The sequence below is a fragment of the Galeopterus variegatus genome, unplaced genomic scaffold (genome assembly GCF_000696425.1).
Source record: "Galeopterus variegatus unplaced genomic scaffold, G_variegatus-3.0.2 Scaffold73, whole genome shotgun sequence".
Taxonomy (NCBI): domain Eukaryota; kingdom Metazoa; phylum Chordata; class Mammalia; order Dermoptera; family Cynocephalidae; genus Galeopterus; species Galeopterus variegatus.
In genome coordinates this window covers 488,080-512,498 of record NW_007726184.1, presented here as the reverse complement: position 1 = coordinate 512,498, position 24,419 = coordinate 488,080, and the positions used below count along the sequence as shown (strand labels likewise).

The 24,419-nt window shown below is 36.0% G+C and overlaps 1 protein-coding gene across 5 annotated transcripts in view; it reads left to right on the top strand.

Annotated features, from left to right (window-relative positions):
- Positions 1-24,419, top strand: part of BCL2L13 (BCL2-like 13 (apoptosis facilitator)) — a 91,234-nt gene that overhangs the window by 64,597 nt on the left and 2,218 nt on the right. For 4 of the 5 annotated variants that reach the window (XM_008578197.1, XM_008578182.1, XM_008578189.1 and 1 more), the window contains one exon: positions 2,640-2,783. In XM_008578197.1, coding sequence (XP_008576419.1) covers positions 2,670-2,783 — 114 coding nt within the window. In that variant the 5' untranslated portion in view covers positions 2,640-2,669. Of the gene's footprint in view, positions 1-2,639; positions 2,784-24,419 lie in introns of those variants that run through there. The other variant, XR_550892.1, reaches the window with a different exon arrangement.

The following is a 24,419-nucleotide window of genomic DNA, read 5'->3' as shown; positions in this document are numbered from 1 at the left end:
GAAAAAAAAAAAAAAAAAAAAAAAAAAAAAAAAAAAAAAAAAGAAAATGTTAGTCCTGTAAGGTGAAGCTGCTGTACTCTGGTTACTGCATTTCAGGAAATAAATGGAATGGAGAATATCTAGAAATGGATAACTTAAATGATCAAAGCAGTGGAACACTTTTCATATAAAGGGCAGACTGAAAGATTAGTATATTTCAGCCAGAAAGTATAGTGAGTGAGAGGGAATATGATCAAGGACTAAAATTAAGGTAGAAGTGAAAGGATTGCAGATTTATCACTAGATTATTATATAGTAAAACTAGGGTATCTACTTTTGTTACATGAAAGAGGTAGATTTGGAAGTGTTATTTTATATAGCAAATATAAAATGTTTGCAACTCGTTTTTCCCAAGAGATAATAAATCTTAAACATGAATAACCTTGAAATGCGATATTATTGTGAGAAATTAGAATGTTTTGAGGTAGAGAACATCCCGGGCCTTTGGAGTTGATATGATATGAATAGGCAAGGCTGATTCACAGAGCCATTCCTTACCTACTGCTGCACAAGGCAAAACATTGGGGCTATATGAACAATTTTTTTTTTAATATTATGATAGCTTTTCTTATTGTGAATGAAGCCTAATGTATTCTGTATAGCCCTGTACCCCTCTATTAGTGTTAGAAAGGGTTTTCAATATATTGTGGGCTGGAGTTCTTTTGGAATGTCAGAAATTGAAGATTTGTGTTTGTTGCATTCTTTCTTTCAGACTTTGATATAGATTCCCTTGGGGCTGCTTTTACTCAAAATCCAAAGAATGTTAGTATGAAATATAAACTCTTTTTTTTTTTGTTTGTCCTCTTCTGCAGAAATATTTTGTCATCCCTGTTATTTCCTCAGCAGTCCAGTAGCAAGGAACTGGAATAGGTTTAATTTCCTTTTGCATTCTTTTCCCAATCCTTTTCCATGTGGAGACCTGTTGATATTTTAGACAAAAGAGATTCTTGCAGATGGTTAGCTGAAATAGTTAGCTCTTTTCAATACGTGGTTGTTTTTAAAGGAAGGCAAGGGACTGTAGTTAGTTTTTGTTGTAAATTTTGGTGGCTTTAAAATATTGAGGCATAGGGTTATTAGGTAGTTTATAATGCCTCTTTTATATTTGGGGGGTTTTTTTGTTTTTTTTTTTAAAGATGACCGGTAAGGGGATCTTAAATCTTGACTTGGTGTTGTCAGCACCACGCTCTCCCAAGTGAGCTAACTAGCCATCCCTATATGGGATCCGAACCTGCAGTCTTGGTGTTATCAGCACCACACTCTCCTGAGTGAGCCACAGGCTGGCCCTATATTTGGTCTTTATTAACCTTCACAAGATAACTCACAATTTTAAAAAGTTCTTATTTTCGAACAGGTGATAAAAACTCATGGTACAAAATGCAAAAAGTACAGAAAGATACACATTGAGAAATAAGTAATCTCTCACCCTGTTGCCAGTCACCTGGTTCCCCTCCTCTTAGGCAAACCTTATTACGTTTCTTTTCTATATTTGTTCATAGATACCATAGGATTATACAAATGTATATGTGTGTGTATGTTTTGTTTTGTTACACAAATGGTACCTTATATATACATCTTGCTTTTTTTTTTCACTTACAGTAAATTTTGGTCATTGGGTAGTATATTAGTCTGTTTCTGTTGCTTATAACAAAATATTTGGAACTGGTGATTTGTAAGAAAATGAAACGTATTGCTTACAGTTTCAGAGGCTGAGAAGTCCAAAGTCCAGGGAAAATATCTGGTGTGAGCTTTCTTTGGTGGTGGTTTCAGTGATGCAGGGCATCACATTGCAAAATGGCAGAGCAGGGAGAAAGAGATTCTCATGGGCTCTCCTTTTAAAGCCCTCAGAACCACGCCCCTGACCATCATTATTAATCCATTCTCTGTGGCACGGTCCTACAGTCCAATCATCTCTTCAAGGCCCTATCTTTCATTTACCGTAATAGGACTTTCCATCCTCTTAACATTGTCACAGTGGGGACCAAGCCTCTAACACAGTAAACTTTTGGGAGGACACAATTCAATCCATAATATGTAGTGAACAATCTAACCTTTTTTAACAGCTACATATTTTCTGGATGACCAAAATTTATTTAACTAGTCCCTGTTGGGTTGTTTCAGTCTTTTGCTATTATAAATAATACTTCTGTGAATTTCCTTATAGATATGTTGTTTCTTTCTCTCTCTCACACACACAGACATGCCCAATTACTTTCAATATAAAACCTATTTCTGGGCCAGCCTGTGGCTCACTTGGGAGAGTGCGGTGCTGATAACACCAAGGCTACGGGTTCGGATCCCTATATAGGGATGGCCAGTTAGCTCACTTGGGAGAGCATGGTGCTGACAACACCAAGTCAAGGGTTAGGATCCCCTTACTGGTCATCTTTAAAAAAAAAAAAAAAAAAAAACTCCTATTTCTACCACGCTACATGGAATATTCAGAAAAATACTAGCAGATCTTAGTGTTTTATTTCCTGTATTATAATAAAAAAATAATACCATAATGATGCATCTGAGTATAATTTTCTGGTACTTGAACATGTAAAATGCATTATAAGAATTTCAGTTTGTTTTTTTATTCTCTCATCTTTGCATTGAAGATTTTGGTGCCTCTTGTTTTGCTACGACAAATGCTTTTGGAGTTGACAAGACGTGGTCAAGAACCTCTGAGTGCACTGCTGCAGTTTGGTGTGACATATCTGGAGGACAATGCAGCAGAGTATATCATTCAGCAAGGTGGCTGGGTATGAGCTGCTTTTATTTATTTATTTATTTTCTGAAAAATTAAGCCCTTTGTTGTTTTAACAGTGTAGATTTATATCAGTATTGGATGACAATCAATGGGAATGTTGTTAATATAGTTTAAGTTAAGCTACTAAGATTTTACTTACAGTAAATTGGTATGTGCTACTTATAAAATGTTTTGTAATTAAGAACTATTTAAACTAACAGAAAATACATGAGACAAGCAATAATAAAATGAACACCTATATATCTACTGTCCCAGTCTAAAAGAACACAGCTAACACTTTTGAATCTCCTTATATTTCCCTCCTAGATTTTGACATGTGCCTATGTACATCATAAGGGTAATTCCTATCTGAATTTTTTTATTATAATTTAAACATGTCTGTATATATCCCTAGACAATATATTATTTTGTATGTTTTGAAATTTATGTAAATAGTATTGTACATACTTTATATATCTACACAATGCAATACCAAAACTCAGCCATTAAATCAACCTAGGTCATGCAGTCTCAGTGGGGAATATATCAAGGGTGAAAATTGCACCTATTTAGTATTACAAACGTTGTTATTATAAATATTCTTAAACATATGTGGAAGAGTTTCTGTGGATACATAGTAGAATTTCTGGGTCATAGAGTATAGACATGTTCTAATTCACAAAATAATGTCGCAGTGTTTTTCAAATTGGTTTTCCAGTTTACAGACCATTGGCTATATATTAATTTTTGTTGTTCTACATCTTCCCCAACACTTAGTGTTGTCAGATTTATAAATTTTTAAAATCATTTATTAAAATAAGTTTATTTTGGAACAATTTTTTAAAAATGCAAGGTAATACAGAGTTCCCCCATATACTCTTCACCCAGTTTCCTCTAGTGTTAACATTTTACAAAACTGTGGTACTTTTGTCAAAACTAAGAGATTTTTATTTCTGTTTACTATTACATTAAATAAACTAAACTCCAGACTTTATATGAATTTTACCAATTTTCCAGCAATGTCTTTTTTCTGTCCCAGGATCTAATCCAGGATACCACACTGTATTTAGAGACATAATAATTTTTAATTAATAATGGGTATAATATGATAGCTCCCTGTGGATTTAATTTGCATTTCTGTAAGCACTAAGGAGCTTTAGCCTCTTTATGAGCCATTCGTGTTTCTGCTTCTGTGGAGTACCTTGGCTTCATGTCATTTGCCCACTTCTCTATTGAATTGTTTTCTTTGTGGTAGTTCTTTATATATTTTGAGATTAGTCTTTCCTTCTTTATATGCAAATATACTCTCCCAGTCTGTGTGGCTTTTCTTTTTACCTTTTAGGTTCTGGATCAGTAATTATAAATCTACATATAGTTTATGAATCTTGTTCTTTATAGTTTATGCTTTTTTTCTTCTTAAGAAAGTTTTTTTTTAATCTCATGATCATAAAGATATTCTCTTATATTACTTCCTAAAACTTTATGATTTTTCTTTTTGCATTTAATCTACCTGGAATTTTTTATATGGTTTGAGGTAGGGATCTAGTTTGCAGATTATAAGGTGTCCCAGCACCATTTATTGATTGGTCTTTCCTTAACTAACTCAAGTTTCCATATGTGTGTGTGTTTATCTTAGCTGTCTTTTCCATTCCTTTGGCCTGTTGGTCACTCTCTATGCCAAAACTGCACTGTCTTAATTACTATAACTTTTGCTTTTTTCCTGGCTGGTCTGAAGGTAGTGAGTTATCTCAGTTGATTGTTCACAGTCATGTGCAGATCAAACTCCTTGTACTCTTTCTCCCCTTCTCACTGAAGAATTTCCATTTTATTATTCAGGATGTCATATCTGAAATGGCTCTTTGTTTTTCAATATAAACTTTAGGATTTTGTTATCAAACTCAAGAAATTTTTATTATAATTATATTGAACCTGTAATTTTCAGGATAACTGACATCTTACGATATTGAGTCTTCCCGTTTATCAGAATAGTATATCCCCTCATTTATTTATTTATTTATTTTCCTTTTTTTGTCTTTTTTTTTTTCCATGACCGGCAACGGATCGCAACCCTCAGTGTCGCGCCCATACCGGACTGGGACCGGCAACGGGATCGCAACCCTCGGTGTTGCCCCCGTGTTGCCCCCGCACCTCGCTCAGCCAGTGAGCGGCAACCGGTCTGTATGTGGGATCCGAACCCTCGGCGGGAGCGCTGCCGCGCTTCCCAAGCGGCACACTGTAGCAGTGCGCCACTGGGCCGGCCCCTCCCTCATTTATTTAAATCTTTAAAAAAAAGCCACAAAAGATTATTTTAGATTTTTTTTCATAGAAATCTTATACATACCTTGTTAAATATGTTCCTAAGACCTTTTTTTTTTTTCTTGCTGATGTATGGAAATGCTTTCTTATGTAAGAAAGACTTTTCTATATTGATTTTACATCCAGCGATTTTATTAAACTCTTATTGATTCTGATTATTTATCTCTGGGTTCCTTTGGGTTTTCTACATAGACCGTCACACCATTTGTAAATAATGACTTTTTTTTTCCTTTATGGGTCTTAACTCTTTAAAAAAATTATTGCGATAGTAGAATTGGTGTTAACCATTATCCTTGCCTTTTTCCTGATGTTAAAACAAATGCTTTTAATTGTTTCAATCATTTAGTTGGATCAATCGAGTTGGGGAGAGGGTTTCCTCTTTCTTATACTCTGGAATGAATAGTTTGTATAAGATCCAAATTATTTTTGTCTTGCTTCCTATAACTTGCCTGTAAAACTATCTGGTATTTTCATTGAGGGAATGTTTCTGGCTTTTCTTGACAACTTTTGATCACTTTTCTAGGATATTATCCTTAAATTTTCAGGTTTGTTGGCATAGAGCTGTTCCTCGTACCCTTTTATTTTGGCGGGGAGGCAACAGTGGATTTTTAGTTTTTAGTTCTTTAACTTACTTTTTAAAAAAACTTTTTTGGAGAACTTTGAACACATACAAAAATAGAAAGGATATTATAATGAATGTATATGACTTAAACTCCAGTAACCATTAATTTGTTGCCAATCATGATTCATTAATACCCTAATCACAGCCCCTCTTAATATTATTTTGAGACTAAATCCAGACATTATATAATTTTTTTTTTTTTTTAAAGATGACCGGTAAGGGGATCTTAACCCTTGACTTGGTGTTGTCAGCACCACGCTCAGCCAGTGAGCGAACCGGCCATCCCTATGTGGGATCCGAACCCGGGGCCCTGGTGTTATCAGCACTGCACTCTCCCGAGTGAGCCACAGGCCGGCCCTATATAATTTTTTCTATAAAAATTTCAGTATGTATCTACAAAAATTAAAGGTTCTCTTTTTATTTTAACATAATCATAACACAATACCATAATCACAACAAAAAATAATTTCTCTGTATCGTCAAATATCCTTTCTCCATTCAGATTTCTGAATGTCTCAAAAATATTCTCTCTTTCAATCTCTGCAACATATGGAGCCATATCTCTCACTTTTCATTTCTAGTATTATTTATTTCTTCTCTCTTTTGTTTTAATTTTTTACAATTGGTGTATAATTTGTATACAATAAAAATGCACATAATCCTAAATGTTTAGTATGCTGAGTTTTGATAGTTGTGTACATCTGTAGGCACTATCCGATACAAGACAGAGAACGTTTCCATTAACTTTCATTTCTATTTATTTATCAAATCTATCCTTTTGTATAATTTCTGCTTTTATCTCTACCTCCCTTATTCTGTTTTCCTTAGGTTAACCAGTTTTCTCTAACTTCTTTTGATGATTGTTTAGCTCTTTAATTTTCAGCCTGTTTTTCTATCATTAGTATTTAAGGCTATAAATTTTCTTTAAATTACTGCTTTAGCTACATCTCATAAATTTTTGGTAATGTAATTTTATTATTATTTGATTTTGTTCAGTTATTTAAAATTTTTTATTATATATTCTTAGACTCTTGAATTATTTAGAAATGTATTTTTAAATTTCTAATGTTTATAGCTTTAAAATTGTTTTCTTATCAATTTCTTTTTTTTTTTTTTCCTTTTTGTCTTTTTTTCGTGACCGGCAACGGATCGCAACCCTCAGTGTTGCACCCGTACCGGACCGGGACCGGCAACGGGATCGCAACCCTCGGTGTTGCGCCCGCACCTCGTTCAGCCAGTGAGCGGCTGGTCTGTATGTGGGATCCGAACCCTCGGCGGGAGCGCCGCCGCACTCCCAAGCGGCGCATTGTAGCAGTGTGCCGCCGGGCCAGCCCTTCTTATCAATTTCTAATTCAATTACATTTCATCAGAATGCATGGTCATCATGGCATTGAAACCCAATTCATGGTCTAGTTCATGGTCAAATTATGTATATATATATATATATTTTTTTTTTTTTCCATGAACACTTTAGAAGAAGGTATATTCTCTAATTGTTGATGAAGTGTTCTATATGTGTCCATTGACATTCAATTAATCTTGATAATTATAGTTTAAATTTTTTGTGTCATTACCAATTTTTTGCCTAGTTGATTTATTATTTACTAACAGAGGTATGCTCAAATCTGTGGTATGGTAGATTTCCAGTTTTCCTTTTAGTTCAGTCTATTTGGGGTATATGTATTCTCAGGTTATTTTGTTAGGTGACTACCAGTTTCAATTATTGAATCTTCTTGGTGAATTGAACCTTTTGTCATTATAGTTGTGATGTTTGTCCCTAAAAATGTTTTTTTTGTGGGTTTTTTTTTTTTTTTTGTCTTAAAGTCTATTCTTTAAAATATATCAGTATATCCATTCCAACATGTGTCTCTATATTTTATTTTATCTATTTACTTCAACTTGTACCAAGCAATCATTTATCACTCAACAATTTATTGAATGCCTATTATGTACCATGCTCTGTTCTAGATTCTTAGTAGACAGGCATGAATGGAAAAAATCCTTAACTTAAAGGAATTTACATTCTAATGGAGGGAGACTGACAAACAATTAAAATATGTAGTATATCAGGTGGTGATATATGCCATGAAAAAAAATAAGAAAGATATATAGTATAGAGACTGAAGTTTTTATATTAGTCCTCACTGAGAAAATGACATTTAAGCAAAGACTTTGCTTATGTGCCTGGCTTAATCTCACTGTTTATTGTTTTATTCTCTTCCTTTCCATTCTTACCTGGGGATTTTCTCTTTCTTTCTTTGAGCCTGTACATGTTTTTTAAGCCATCTTTTTTGTTGTAATTAACCCAACAATTAGTAATTTTTGTAATGACAGTACTTTTCATAAAATATAGTACATATTATTGCTCTTTAGCCACTATGCATCTAAGGGTTTGGGCTATTAAAGTGGAAATTTAATTAAAGTGGATGCTAATATGGAACACATTAGGTTTAGATGCTTGGTAACTGCTTATGGAATGAAATGATGAGCATTTGTCTTAGGAGACTAAAAATATTTGTTAAGCTGCTCTTAAAAATAAGAATTTTTGAGAGTTTACTGTTGTTACTTTTATCCTACTGTAGTATAGTCGTGTTGCTAAACAACAGGGATGCATTCTGGGAAATGCTTTATTAGGTGATTTCATTGTTGTGCGAACATCATAGTGTTTACTCACACTAACCTAGATGACTACACACGTAGGCTATATGGTACTGCCTGTGGCTCCTAGGCTACAAACTTGTATAGCTCGTTACTGTTCTGAATACTGTAGGAAATTGTAACACAGTGGCAAGTATTCGTGTATCTAAACATGTCTAAACATAGAAAAGGTACAGTAAAAACAAGGCATAAAAGATACACAGTGGTACACCTGCATAGAGCACTTACCATAGCATGCATGGAGCTTGCAGGACTGGACGTTGCTCAGGGTGAGTTAGTGAGTGAGTGGTGAGTGAATGTGGAGACCTCAGACGTTCCCTTACACACCGCAGGCTTTATAAACACCATACGCTTAGGCTACACTAAATCTATAAAAAAAATTTTTCTTTGTTCAGTAATAAATTAACCTTAGCTTACTGTAACTTTTTTCTTTATAAACTTTGGAATTTTTTTTTTTAACTTTTTGGCTCTTTTGTAATAACACTTAGCTTAAAACACAAACACAATGTACAGCTGTACAGAAATATTTTCTTTCTTTATATCCATATTCTGTAAGCTATGCCTGAAAGGACTTTCATCCATCACGAGGCCAAGTCAATGCCACGTTTCAAGGCTTCTAAGGGACTGGGTAACAGTCTTGCTTGTGGGCAGTGTTGCAGGCTACAGATTGAGACCCTTGGTGATTTGTACAGTGAGAACCCAGGGCCTTTGAGCAGTGATAGCCTTGCCAGCTCACTCCTCTCCCCTCCCTCCTATTCCCCAACACAACTAAATCAACAGTATTATCTTCGTAATATTTATCTTTGTACTGTGAAGTGCGCTTTTACCTCTGACTTGATTTGTCAGCTTTAAATAATATTCTTTGACTGTTAGCTATTACAGATGGAGCAGGCCTTGCACTACCTTCCACCACGGTGTTCTTCCCACAACGCAGAGACTTCCTTCAAATATGGCATTCCCATGAGTTTCTCTCTGTGCAGCCTCAACTTTCTCTCTCTCCACAGCAAACCAGGCTCAGGAGGCTTCTGAGCTTCTCTTGTATTCCCTGGCCCTGCCCCCCAGGGTGACCTTCTCATGCTCAGGAGCTGACTTTCGCTGCCGCTTTCTGAGCTCTGCCCTGGCTGCATCCTCCTTGATTCCTTCTCTTCCTCCTTTTTCTGCTGACTCTTGCAAGTTCAGCTGTGTTTGATCTCAGCCCTGTTCTCAGGAGTTTCTCTCAGCTTTTGCACTTCCCAGTGGCTGCTCTTCTCCAGGGCGTCTGTTTTAGCAGGCCTTTCTCTGTGTCTCCTAGTTTTGCTGATTGTAGAGTTTACAGGTTTATTCTTTCTCATTCACCTTGCCACTCCGTGTGGTTGTAGTCAGTTCCAGCCTTTTCTTTCAAAACGGCAGATGAACTTTTTGCTTTGGCTGTGATCGTCATGGTGCTGAGAGGGCTATGCTTCTGTGTCTGGTCTTCAGTCCAGCCATTAGAGGTTTCCCGTATCTGGTACAGGCTCCTCTCGAATTTTCATTCGTCTCATTTCTTTCAGTGAAGCAGATCTTCAGCAGCGTCCGTGACTTTGTTCTTGATCTTCAAGATCGTAGCTGTGGTGGAATGGGACAAGCTTGACGGGCAGCAGCCATCACTGATCTTCTACCTTAACAGTCCTTAGTCACTTTTAGTTTCATTTCCGGGTCGATCACTCGACGTGGCCTCTCACTGGCAGCATTGGCAGTGGGTTTTGTACACTTAAGGGCCATGATGAACAGAAAAACATGAGATGAAATCAGCTCCATTATAATCTTATGGGACCACCGTCATGTATGTAGTCCATCGTTGACCAAAACGTTGTTATGCAGCACACCAATTTTTTTTTTTTTTTTTTTAAATTTTGGCTAATGTAGCATATGGTTTGTGTAAGAGCCAGGGGATACCCCAGGTTAATTTCCACTTAGCCTATATGGTGCTTTACAACAAAGGAAGACGTAAAATGCAGGGAATATTATGTATCCCCTTTTTAATTTTTGGTTTTATTATGATGTAGTGCATCAAAGTTTGGTGATTATAATTTGTTAGAGAAAAAATAAGTATTTTACTCAAGTTAAATATCTGTGCTAAAAAGAAAAGCTACTGAATGGATAACTAGTTTATTAATATTTAAAATGTGTTTTTTAACTTTAAATGTGTTATTGTTTGTTTTTTTGTTTGTTTGTTTTAAAAGATGACCAGGAAGGGGATCTTAACCCTTGACTTGGTGTTGTCAGTACCACGCTCTCCCAAGTTCTCTAACCGGCCATCCCTATATAGGGATCCAAACCCGTGGCCTTGGTGTTATCAGCACCACACTCTCCCAAGTGAGCCACAGGCCGGCCCTTAAATGTGTTTTAAATTTGAATGCCCAATCTGTATTTCATGTTGTTAGGTCTAAGCTTTGTATTTGTCGTTTTTTAAAACCAAGGTCTTGCTTTTTTGGCTAATTGGTGAAAATTAATCCTCTGATGCAAGGTGTCAACATGAATCTCCTTTAAGGTACTTTTTGTTAAACACTACGTTCACCACTCTTAAAACCATCCCAGAAGAGAATTGTTTGACTACACATCTAATTGTTTCCTGTCTAATGTATAAAGTCTGTAGTATGGTTTCCACAGGGAATGTGTTTGTCTTTCGCCACTCGAATACAGCATCAAGATGAAACAAACCCACCAGCTCTCAAAGTGGAACTGTCTTTGAAAACCTGCAGAAGAGGAAGAGGTGCTGGCAGCATAATCTGTTGGATGAGTGGAGTGATAGCATGTAGTTGGTTAGGAACCAGCAGGCTCAGGCTTTTAGATTTGCAGAGAGAAAAATAATCTTTTGTTCTCTGAATTATTAACAGAAATGTCTAGGATATATGCTTTTTGGAGTTCTGTAAATCGTTTTGCTTTTACTGGGATCTATGTTTCGTGATTGTTTCCTTCTTTTAGTATATTTGAGATGTTTTTCCTTTGTCTTAGTACTGAGAAGAGCACTTATTGAGGTTTAGGTTAACATGACTGGTTTGAATTTAAAGTGACCTTAAGCTGAAGCTTCTTTTTTAAAAACATGGATCTATATTATTTTGTACTTAGTTACTTCATCCATGGGCATTATTCGTCAAATGTGGACTTAAGTCATATAGTTAAAATTTCTATACCTTACATGTAAAAGATTCTCAGTCTCATAATTACTGATCTTCCTTGTCATATGAGGATGAAACGTATTTCTATATGCCCTTTGACATGTCTGCATGGATTATGAAAGCTGAGACTCCTGTGGAGCAGTAAACACAGGTAGCACCAACTTGTGTTTTTTCTCTTGATTTTCCTTGAGAAGCAGAATGGCCTATTAGTGTTTATTGTTGTCTAACTACATGGCCTTAGATAAATCACTTCCTGCATATGCTTCAGATTATTTATAAACTCTAATTTACTAATGAAATCAGTAATAGTATCTGCCCATTTTGTAAGGATTTTCTGAAGATTAATTAGTTAATATCTGTAATGCTGTGTAAGCCCTTGAGAGATTTTCAGTATACACGAAACCTTAATTGATTGCATGTGCTGTGCTAAGTACCATGCTAGATGTTGAGTATACATTCAAAAGTTGAATAAAATGTAGGCCCTACTTTTGAGCTAAGATCTGGTTAAGGAGACAGATAATATAAATAAATATGTGTAGTGTGTTAGGTGCTGTGAGATAGAGGTATGTTCAAAGTGCAAGGAGAAGGCAGAAGAAAGGAATAATTGAGGTGCAGTTAAAAATTTAGATTCAATTAGGAACATACATCTTAAATGTAATTAACAATGAGCTTTTCAGAGCTAGAACTGGAGTATAACTTTCTATTATTTTTTAAATTGGCATTAAAATGACAAGAGAGGGATTTTTGTTTTTCTCTTTCTACCTTTTTTTTTTTCTCCCCCACTCTGCCTTTTTAGCCAAAGAATGGTGGGTTGAGAACAGAATTGTAAATCACAAGATTTGTTTCTGGCCTCAGGTCTGCCAAATGCTAGCCTTGTGTTAACATTTTGTGAAAATGTTACATTTTTACAAATGTCATGTTGTCAGATGCCTCTGTAGGGTGTGTGTTTTTTTTCCCTCTCCTTAAGGCTGATTGAGGTTTCCTTTGAGTTTTGATTCTGACTTTTATTTGCCCTGAAGCCCAGTTAGGACACAGACTAGTTGGTGTGCTGTGCTTCTCCCTGACTGTCCTTGATCCCTCCTCCCCACCCCACTCGCCCCCGCCTTTCTCCTCCCTCATCTCCTGCAAGTGCCCTGCTGTATTCTAAGTAAGTCTGTCTCTGGAAAAGGACAATGCAAGCCCACTGTGGTAAGGCTTCTTTTTTATTTTCTCCATGGATTTATCTAATGTGTATAATAATATTTAAGTATTTTGAATAAAATGAATCTTTGTCATTTTTCTCTTTTCTTTGAAGCTTCTCATTTTAAGAATAGCAAACCATGAAAAGGTTTTTTTTTGTTTTTTTAATATAGGGTATTTAAAGACTGTCTCTTGGAAACTTCTAGGTTAAGAATTTGTTAGAACAGTTTTCATAATGTGGGAGGTGACATATAGGAGGTGATCTCAAATCAATTAAGTGGGTCACAACTAAAATCAAGTTAGTGTAGTAAGAGTAAGTACTATTTTGTGAAATCTGTTGTATATGTGCGTGTGGATGTTTACCATGTTGTGTTCTGAAGTGTATTTTTTGTGGGTCTTGGTCACCATGTTGCGTGGAAAATTCCTTCTCTGGAATTTTCCACACTCTCTATTTTCTTACTTTAGGTTAATAGTGATCAGAGAGGCATTTGGTTGCTAGTGTCCTATTTGAATGATCTGTTTCCATTTTGTAAGATTAATGCTTGAGAGATAGATATTATACAAGGGCCGAGAAGTAAGATAAAGATTTGTTGGCATATCTTAGGGGAAATGAGTCCTTAATATGAGTTTACTAACGTAGGTGGGCTTTAGAATTTTGCCAAAACATCTTCAAATGGAAAAGTTAAATCAATAGGAGCTCAGCTCATCAGCAGCTATGACTCAGAAGGTGAAATACTGTTTGAGGTGGTGGAATAATTTGTAACTGATATGAAACAAAAAAAAAGTCAAACACAATACAGTCAGTACAGACTTCATGAAGTAGCTGCTGCACATTTTGAAGTGGTTCTTTGAATGATTGCCAAGCTGTTTTTACTTAGTTCATCAAATCAAAGTTATATTTATATTTTATTTTATATTAATATTAAAATATTCTCTTTATCTTCCTATCAGTTTCTTCTCTACTTCCCTTTTTAATTGAAGAGTTTCATGCATGTATCTTTATGTGTTTGCTTGAAGAAAATACCAAGAATAACCTATTCTATCTACTTTTGTCCGTAAACTCAAGAGACACTATTATGATATAGTAGGAAAAGTACCAGAATGGGACTCCGGACGACCCTTCAGCCTAAGGGTTAGGACAGTATAGTTGGTAAAGCGTGGACCTTGGAGGCAGAATTCCTGGGCTTGAATCCCAGCCTTATGACATTGGGAAAATTACTTATCCTCGCTTCAGTTTCTTTGTGTTAAAATGGAAATATATATAAGATTTATTCTTACAACATTGTTGTGAGGTTTAAATAGATTAACTTGAGTAAAGTCTTTAGAAGGGACCAGGGTAAGAGCTATATATAAGGTTTCCCATTGTTGTTGACTTTCAGTTCTCATAGCAAGTTAAGGCACCTTGGGCAAGTTTGCTTAATCTCTCTGGGTTTTATTTATTTAAAAACAAAACAAAAACAAAAGACATAGTTCTCTGATTCTTTGTGCATATTTAAACTTTGATGGTTGATCCCAACTAGTTTTATATTTTTGAGCCCTTGAAGTTACTCCTTGGTGTTTTTTATATCAGTGGGGCCAATGATATAGGTACTTTATGGTTGAGACACTTCAGATTGTTGGAATGGCTCTAAGACTACGTGTAGATGTTATTCTTCTAGTATACTAAGTTTTAGGTAGTGTATTATCCAAAACAGCTCTTACCTTTCGTGAAAGCTTATGCTTCATTAATGACAGTAATTGTTAAGAGAGAAGCTACTATTTTTATATTTTTGCTCTTTATATGAATTGGTCCCCAGGAGTAAAAGTTTCAATGGTTATCTGTTCTTACTTTAAGACTTCTATATAAGAGCAGAGAATGTCTGGTGAATCTTCATTAAAATGTCGCATGTCCCAAATACAGAAATAAGTTGTAAGGTAGGAGGGCCATCACAGCAAGGAAAAAAGTTATTTCATCTGAATTGGCTTTTAAGCAGTGTATTATTTCAAAGTTGTAATTTGACAAACTTGTTGATCTAATGTCTTAGATGAGATGAAAAGATCCTTTAGATGTGGAACAAAGAATGTTCATAAATCTTTGGTTAGCTTTGAACTGTTAAAAATAAGGGGAAAAGACATTTTATGCTAAATTCTATGTCAGTTTTGTTAACTTCTTTCTTATTTCTTTATGATGGAACTTTTGAAATGTCCATTTCAGTTGTCTTGGCTTAGAGCCCTAATGGTCTCCTTTCTGAGAATTAAAATTTTACCTTTTAGAGCTGACCAATTTAGAGCATAGCCTTGTAACACCAAGGTCAAGGGTTCGGATCCCCTTACTGGCCAACTGCCAAGAAAAAAAAATTCTTACCTTTTTTGTTATAGCTCTTGTTTTTTGTTTTGTTTTGATTTCACTTTTTTAATCAGCTCCTGCTATTAGAAGTACTGTTTTTAGAAGTGTGGAAAACTTGTTGAGAATTCCTATCAGTGAGCACTTAGGATAACCTTTCCATTTGAAGAGCTGTAGAATAAATAGTAAGGCTTTTGAATGGCATGAAAACAGATTACAAAACTGTGGAGTGTGAAAAGAAAGTGAGAGTAGATGTGATTCCAAGACTGAGAGTAAATAACATAAGAAATTACATTCTTGTTTCCAAATAACACACTTGGGAGGTGGAGGTGGTTAATAACATTTTTTGAGGGTTTTTGTTAGTGAAAAATTTTAAATGTAAATGAAAACTAACAAAAATACACTTTTAAGTCACCTGTAGTAAGGTCATTGATGTTCTTTGACTGTTTTGCATAACTCAAATGCAAATTATTTGAGAAAATAGGGTGATCTTACTTGCTTCTTGGAGTGTTAGGCTGTGACAGATTTATTCAGTATTGTTTTTCTGTTAACCTCCTCAACTTTTTCTGGTTTAGTTAACAACAGTGACAAAACTCTCAGTTTTAAAATGTCCAAAGTTTCAATAATGAAGAAAAAAATTTAATCTTCAGCAATGCCTCGTTACCTTTCTGTTAGCTACACTGCAGAGGTTTGAGGATATAGGATTATACAGCTGCTAAACCATATTATTAATTTCATTTGGAGATTTTGAGAGAGCAGATAAATAAACAAGTGTACTAATGTAAAGTTAATAAGGGGCAAATATGAACTTTATTCTACTTTACACTATTACTACTCTTTTTACTACCTTTTCTTCCTCCTTGTAAAATAATTCTATATGAGTCTTTCTTTCTGAGGAAAATGCTCCAGGCAGCAGGAAAAACATAAACAATAACATGCCATGTACTGATTGGTTAAACACAGCCTAAACATAAAGGAGTCAAATTATTTAATTGTTCAAATAGATATCAAGAGAGCCATGGTGTAAAAACAGATTTTTAGTAGGACATGTAGAATACAAGGAAAAGAAATGGTAGCTGTGCAGTGAAGCAGGGCTCAATCAGGAAAGGCTTCTTTAAAGAAGCATAGTCATAGCTTGAAGGAATTGAAGGGCTTATGTTCAAAAAGCAGCAAGGATTAGTTAGGCAAGTTTTAGCATCCAGCTTAGGTAGTTTGGAGGGGACATGACTCAGAATAATAAGAGACCTCTGCTAGAACATAGATGTTTATTATGTTCTGAATCTTATGTGTTCGTGCCATTTATGATGTAGCCTCAGCTGAGCTTTGGTTATGAAAAAGTAGTTCTGTAGCCATTCAGTCCTGCTCAGAACTCCGCTGAATGTCTTTCTTCTCTGTTTACAGTAGAAGTTGGAAAATGGATGTATTTCTTCTTCAGAGGGACTTGCAGGGCTGGAACAGTAGATTATGGTACACATAGAGAATGTTCTGTCTGCAGTCAGGCAGAAAGAGAAATGACAGACATTTCAGTGAGAGAGACACCAGATTCAAGAGCTGGACTAGCTTGTCTAAGTTCCTAAAGACTTTAATGTTAATTGTTATATTAATATAGTCATACTAATTATATATACTATATAATAGAATAACATTAACATTAGTAACATTAATGGAATAAATATGTATGGAATTCTGTAAGGCACATGGGAAGAGTGAGACTGAGAAAAGAAACCAGTAGAACAAAAATGTTATAAAAACATATCCTTAGTCTCCAGGAGCTTTTAGTTAGAGACATAAGGCAGATACACACTATTTATTGTGTATTATATAGCAAAGAGTAACAGATAAATCCTATGAGTTGAGAGGCAATGAGAAGGATTCAGACAGGCAGAATCGGGGGGTGGGGGTGAGAGAGCATTGTGGGTAGATGGAACAGTGTGACTTGGGTCAGAAGATGGGGGTTTGAATTCTGTCTTCAGCACCAGCACTATGTGACCTTGGAGAACAAAAAGTCAGGTGAAGTTCATATGAGTGGAAATACCGAGATGAATAAAGAGCTGTACCTAACAGTCCCTGAGAAAATTAAAAAGCTAATGTTCAGAGCTTCTTTTATATCCAAAGGACCAGTTTTCCTATCAGCCAAGTGTTTATTGAGCTCCACTGTTTGTTCGGCACATGTTAGGCATCTCCTGGAGGATAACAAAGGTTTAAATCATGTTTTCTCCTTTTGAAGTATTTATAATCAAGCTGGGGAGATGGCTATTACATGTGAAAAAGTTAGGGAAAAGTGGGGCACAAAATATATCATTATGATATTTTGTGTGGCCCAGACTCAGAGCTGTCTAGAAAGTCAGGAGAAATAAGAGGGAGATTGAATACAGTGGTCCAGAGTTGATGGACTTTAAGCCAGACCCTGATGGAAGCAGATCAGGGGTTTACACTGGAGTTTGTGGACGGTTCAGGGAGTCTGAAATTTCCCCTAAAATGGTACGCTTCTTTGTATGAATACAGTTATAAGGGAGAGTTCTCATACCTTTTATCATATTTACAGAACATTTCTTGCCCCCCCCACTTATGTTAGGAACACCAGTATCTACATGAATAAGGGGACAGGGCTTGGGGATTTAGTATAGCACTTGTAGGGGACAATGAGTAACTTCACCAAGGTAAGCCTTCCCTCTTATGTGGAGTACCTAGTACGTGATTCAAAAATTTGGGCTAAACGATGGCTCTAGCAATGGACAGGAAAGATTGGCTTTACCTCCTCTAATACTATTCACTGTGCTGTAGCCATTTAAAAATTTATATTTGGTTTTCCTAGGAAAATATTAATGTGTTCAAGAAGGGATAATGTATTATTTTTAAATATTGTATGATTTTGCCCTTTTGCTTTTTAACTGAAGGTGCCAGATAATTAGAACTAAATTTCAAATATAATACTACTCTTTTTAAACAAAATTCAAACTGAGCGTTTATCTGATGGCCAGATGATATTTCAGATTTATTTTTTCTGCTCTGAGTTACTGGTGGTGTGTAAGAAGTGCCATATTGGGGGGTAAGTTGAATTAATTTTTCAACAGAACTAAGATCTTTGCAGATTCAACAAGACTGAGGGAAAAACACTCACTTCTATGATATAGAGGCAACGTTTTATATCCAGATAGATATTAATATTTTACTTTCATGCATTGGCATCATGCCTAATCTTTCCTGCTTCTCCCACTTCATCTTTCTTCACTCCCCATCTTATGCTTTGAAATACTGAAGAGCTACTAGCCTGCATATACTGTGATATTTTTCAGCACCATGTTTTTGTTTATGCTTTTCCTGCTGCCTGGAGCATGTTTCTCTGGTCTGTTTGTTCCTATTCATTAAGAACCAAGTCTGGAGCTGGTCAGTTAGCTCGCTTGGTTACAGCATGATGCTGATGACCCCAAGGTCAAGGATTCAGATCCCTGTGCTGGCCAGCTGCCAAAAAAGAAAAAAGATCCAACTCTGTTCTCTCGTCCAGGAAATCTTTCCACAAAAGTCTAGATAAGTTCTTGTTTATGTTCCTAAAGTACTTTATGTTCCTAGCGAGTACCCTGTGTTTGTCTACTTCACTAGGTTTTAAAGTATATTTTAAAATCTTTGAGGGCAGAGATTGTTTTATTACTAGCACCTAAATAGCATAGTTCCTGGCAATAAGAAGCAACTACTTCAGGAACAGGAGAAATACAGTATCACTCTTAGATTTGGGGCTTAGCTAACTGGTCAAATGGTGCTTTTCATTTCCGAATTGGATTGCAGGCAGACAGGAGTCTTTACATTAGTTCTGATGAAAGGTAGTGATTGCTTATTTAGAGTAACAGCAGAAAGTGTTGAGAGATGGAGAAGAAATATATTTTTAAATATAAAGTATATTTGGGAATAAATATATTGAGCTATATTTAATACCTAATGATTAAAGAGAGGGGAAGGTGATGAGATGGATGCTAGCTACAATAAAAAATGATTAGGTATGGGGTAAGACAGAAATGATATAGAATTGGTGTTTGTAGTTCATATTCTTCAGTAGGACAAGCATTATCTTCTGGCTGTCTGTAATCAATGCGTTCTGCTGTTGGTGGGTGTACAGTCCTTATGTGCTGCATTTGGTTGTGAAGACTCTTCGTTAACATTCATTATTGATGATCGTCCCAGAAATGTTAATGTTTTTACATTACTGTTACACTGATGAAAATACAATGAGTGTTTGAAAGAGATGAAATCCCATTAGATTATAGATGTGAAGGTCTCTTTTAGTCGTGTGGGCTTTGGACTGTAGGAAAGAAATCCATATGAAGAGATGCACTAATGGCAGAGATCATTTTAAAGATAAAAATTAAAGTTATTGATTCACATAGGTTACTAGTCCCTATCAAAGAACTACTTTTCAGGACACTTTGTTTATCCCCCTGTTTCCTTTAGGCTCAACCTAATTAATTACAAGCACCGCTGTCTTGTGTAAGAATAAAAAAGTCTTATAATTCAACAATAAAAAGACAACCCAATTTAAAAATGGGCAGAAGATTTGAATAGACATCGTTCCAAAGAAGATATACAAATGGCCAATGAGCACATGAAAAATGTTCAACATCATTAGCCATTAGGGAAGTGCAAATCAAAACCACAATGAGATACAACTTGACACCTCCTAGGATGGTTATAATTTTTTTAAAAAGACGATAAGTGTTGGCAAAGATGTGGAAATATTGGAATCCTTGTACATTGCTGGTAGGAATATAAGTGGTGTGGTTACTTTGGGAAATAGTTTGGCAGTTCCTCAATGAGTTAAACATAGAATTATTATATGACCCTGCAATTCCACTCCTAGATATATTCTCAAAAGAATTGAAAATAGTTGTTCAAACAAACTCATGAATGGACATTCATAGCAGCACTATTCACTATTCTAAAAGGTAGAAACAACCCAAATGTTCACCAGCTGATGAATTAATAAACAGAATGTGGTATATCCATAGAATGAAATATTCAGCCATAAAAGAAAGGATTACTGATACATGCTACACAACAAGGATGAAACTTGAAAACATTGTGCCAGATGAAAGAAGCCAGACACAAAAGGCTACGTATTGTGATTCAATTTATACTTCCCAGAATAGGCAAATCCATAGACACAGAAAGTACATTAGAGGTTGCCAGAGGGTGGAGGAGGGGGGAATTGAGAGTGACTACCAAAGGGTTTCTTTTGGGGTGATGGAAATGTTCCGGAATTAAATACTGGTTTGGTTGCACAACATTATGAATATACTAGAACCACCACTCAATTGTACTCCTGAAAATGGTGAATTTTATGTTATGTGAATTTTATGAATGTGACTCTCAATACTAAAAAGGAATAAAAAGTAAAAAAAAAGAATACCAATTTTTAATAGTATTTCCATATGTCCTGCGCTTTGAGACACGTGCAAAATTCAGACATTCAGGAGATTATCTTCACTTTATTCAGATTATTTCACAGCCCGTTTTGAAATTGTTGAATATCCACTAATGTCAAGTTCTCAGGAGGTAGCAGAACCCTGTTTATATTTACATTCTTTGAAATACATGGAAATAGATTTTTTTACTAAATCGTGACTGTTGTAAAAAATTTATATAATACACTCTTTTCTTGCCCCTTAGAAATAGCTCCTATAGTGGTTTGGTATACGTCTTTCCAAACTTTATTTTGTGCTTATATAAACATTGTAGTATATATGAATATATGCACATAGGGGTGTGTGTGTGTGTGTGTGTGTGTGTGTGTGTGTGTGTGTGTGTGTGTGTGTGAAATGGGAGCACACTGTCCATTTTTCCCATTGTACTACAGGGTCATCTTTGCCATAAATCATGTGACTGTGTTTGGATCTACTTCTGGATTCTGCTTAATTTAATTGGTCTATCTTTAAGTTCTTACCATACTGTCTTAATTACTGTACCTTTGTAATGAGTCTTGATATCTGGTAGCATCAGCCTTCCAACTTTGTTGTTTTCCAAGAACAGCTTAGTTATTCTGGCCCTTTTTATTGCCATGTACATTTTAGAATCAGCTCGTCAATTTCCATAAGAAAAAAGCTTGTGAGATTTTATACTGGAGATTGTGTTGAAACAATGGATTAATTTGGGAATAATTGACATCTTTACAACTATTCGGTTTTCTAGTCTATGAATATGATGTATATCCCTTCAATTATTTAGGACATCTTTAATTTCTCTCAATAATAATTTGTAGTTTTTTGTGTAGAGGTATTGTGCTACACAGTATGAGCTTCCTTTCATATCAGACAAAAATTTACTTATTTTTTAATAGTTAAGTAGTTTAGATGAACTGTTTATATTTTTAACCTTTCCCCAAGATAATTAAAGGCTATTTCAAATCCTTTCATATTAAAAATAATGCTAATGAAAATCCTTGCTAAATGTACATGCTCAAGACATGATTATTGAATCTGGTTAGGATTTTCATCTCTTTTCTTACTCAGCTGAACTGACTAATATTTCCCCAAAACCTGAATGTCCTTCCTCCCTCCCTTTCTCTCATCTGAATACTTCCTCTTCTGGGCCTTCCCAATGGTCTAAACTCAAAGGGTCCTCCCCAAAGCTGGGGTAAATTGTCATCCTCAAAAGCTTGGAGGCCTAGAAGCTCTTTCTCCTTTCAAAGCCAATGGCCTCTCCAATTTTCCCAGTTGTGTACTACTGTAATTTCTTTTCTTTTTTTTTTTTTTTTTTTCCCCTTTTTTTGTGTCCGGCAACGGATCGCAACCCTCAGTGTCGCACCCGCACCTCGCTCAGCCAGTGAGCGGGAACCGGTCTGTATGTGGGATCCGAACCCTCGGCGGGAGCGCCGCCACGCTCCCAAGCAGCGCACTGCAGCAGTGCGCCACCGGGCCGGCCCTACTACTGTAATTTCTTTTCTTTTTTTTTTTTTTTCCCCTTTTTTTGTGTCCGGCAACGGATCGCAACCCTCAGTGTCGCACCCGCACCTCGCTCAGCCAGTGAGCGGGAACCGGTCTGTATGTGGGATCCGAACCCTCGGCGGGAGCGCCGCCACGCTCCCAAGCAGCGCACTGCAGCAGTGCGCCACCGGGCCGGCCCTACTACTGTAATTTCTTTTCTTTTTTTTTTTTTTTCCCCTTTTTTTGTGTCCGGCAACGGATCGCAACCCTCAGTGTCGCACCCGCACCTCGCTCAGCCAGTGAGCGGGAACCGGTCTGTATGTGGGATCCGAACCCTCGGCGGGAGCGCCGCCACGCTCCCAAGCAGCGCACTGTAGCAGTGCGCCACCGGGCCGGCCCTACTACTGTAATTTCTAAACACATTTTACTTTCTAGTTTTGTGTAGAGATAACTCAGAAGAGATGGAGGAGGAGGGAAAAGTTTGTAAATTATCTTCTCTAGTCAAGGAAGTGTATTGTTTTAAATTGTTTTTACTTTTTTATTCTTTCTATTTGGTATTTTTTATCTATTTGGTATTTTAGAATAGCTTTGTCCCACCACCATACCACCAAAAACAACAGCAGTAAAAGCAAAACTCTGGTTGTAATTTTGTTCTTCAAAGACTTCAGTGACTAACCACTGCCTATTGAAAAGAATCCATACCTCTTAGCTCTCTACCATTCAGGTTCTTTCACAGGTCTGTCCTTACTGACCTTTCTGTTCTTCATGTACATTGTGCACTGATTAAGCTGGGATACTTGCTGTTCCCCTTTTTTATATTTCTATACTTCTTCTGGTATTGTGTCTTCTACATGGTCTTCAACAGTCAAAACCTTACCCATTCTTCAGATGTCCAGTGTAAATGCTGGTTCCTCCATGAAGTATTCTGTGATCTCCCTGCCTTTTCTGACCTCCACCAAAAGAAGTCATTTTCCCACCTGAATTTACATAGCACTTTTACTATGCACAGCATTATTTTTATACTCTACCCGTGATAAATTCCTTGAGTGCAAGCAAGGTCTTGCCATTGTTTTCTCTGCTTTTTGCATTAGTTATTGCTTTGAATATGTATAGATTACATTGAATATAAATGAACTTTTGATCTTTTAGTTACAAGGAAACTGGTCAGAGGACTGTCAAAAATTCTTCCTCTGCATTGGCCTGCAAATAAATGCATTCAGTTCTGAAACTGTGTAGGTTTATTTTTTTGTTTTCTTTGCTTTTCAGTTTTTTTTAAATTTTTATTTTATTTTTTTCATTGTACATGTTTATGGGGTACAGATTGTTTCAATACATGCACATATTGTATAATGACCTAATGAGAATAGTTAGCATATCTATCACCTAAACATTTATCATTTTTTTGTGGTTATAACATTCAAGATCCTCTTTTCTGGTAATCTTGAAATATACATACAGTATTATTAGCTATTGTTCCCCTAGGGCACCAGATCTTATTCTTCCTATCTAACTGTAACTTTGTACCTTTTCTATGAACCTTTCCCCGGCCTCCCCCCACCCCCCTTTTCCCTGCCTTTGGTAATTGCTACTCTACTATTTTTCTTTTTAATTTATTTTTCTTAAATAATATTTATAGAGTACAATATGATAATTGGGTACATTAATACTGTATGCAGTGATCATATCAGGGTGCTTAGTATATCCATCACCTCAGACATTTGTCACTTCTTTGTGTTACGAACATTCAGCATCATCTTGACTAGCTATTCAAAGATACTCAGTACAGGGGACTGGCCATTTAGCTCAGTTGGTTAGAGTACAGCCATGTAACACCAAGGTCAAGTTCAGATACTGGCCAGCTGCCACACACACACACACAAAAATACATAGTAATTTGTTGTCTCTCTAACATTTTTTTTTTCACTAACCACCTTCTCTCCATAGCCGCTCTTCTCCTTCCCCCAACCAGTGTCTAGTAACCACTATTCTACTTTCTACTTTTATGAGATCAACTTTTTTAGCTTCCACTTATGAGAGAGGACATGTGGTATTTCACTTAACATACTTTTCTTCAAATTCATCAATGTTGCTGCAAATGGCAGAATGTCATTTTTTATGGTTGAGTAGTATTCCATTGTGTATATATACCACATTTTCTTTATCCAGTCACTCATGGAATGATGTTTAGGTTGATTCCGACTCTTGGTTATTGTGAATAGAGCTGAGATAAACATGGGAGTACAGGTATCCCTTTAACATGATTATCTCCATTTCTTTGGATCCCAGTGGTGGACTGCTGGATCGGATGGTAGTTCTAGTTCTATCTGTAGTTGTTTGAGAAACCTCCATACTGTTTTCCACAGTGGCTGTACTAAATTACAGTCCCACCAGCAGTGTAGAAGAGTACCCCTTTCTCTGTATCCTACCCAGCATTTGTTACTGTCTTTTTTTTTTTTTTTTTTTTTTTTTTTTTTTTTTTTTTTTTTTTTTTTTTTTTTTAAAA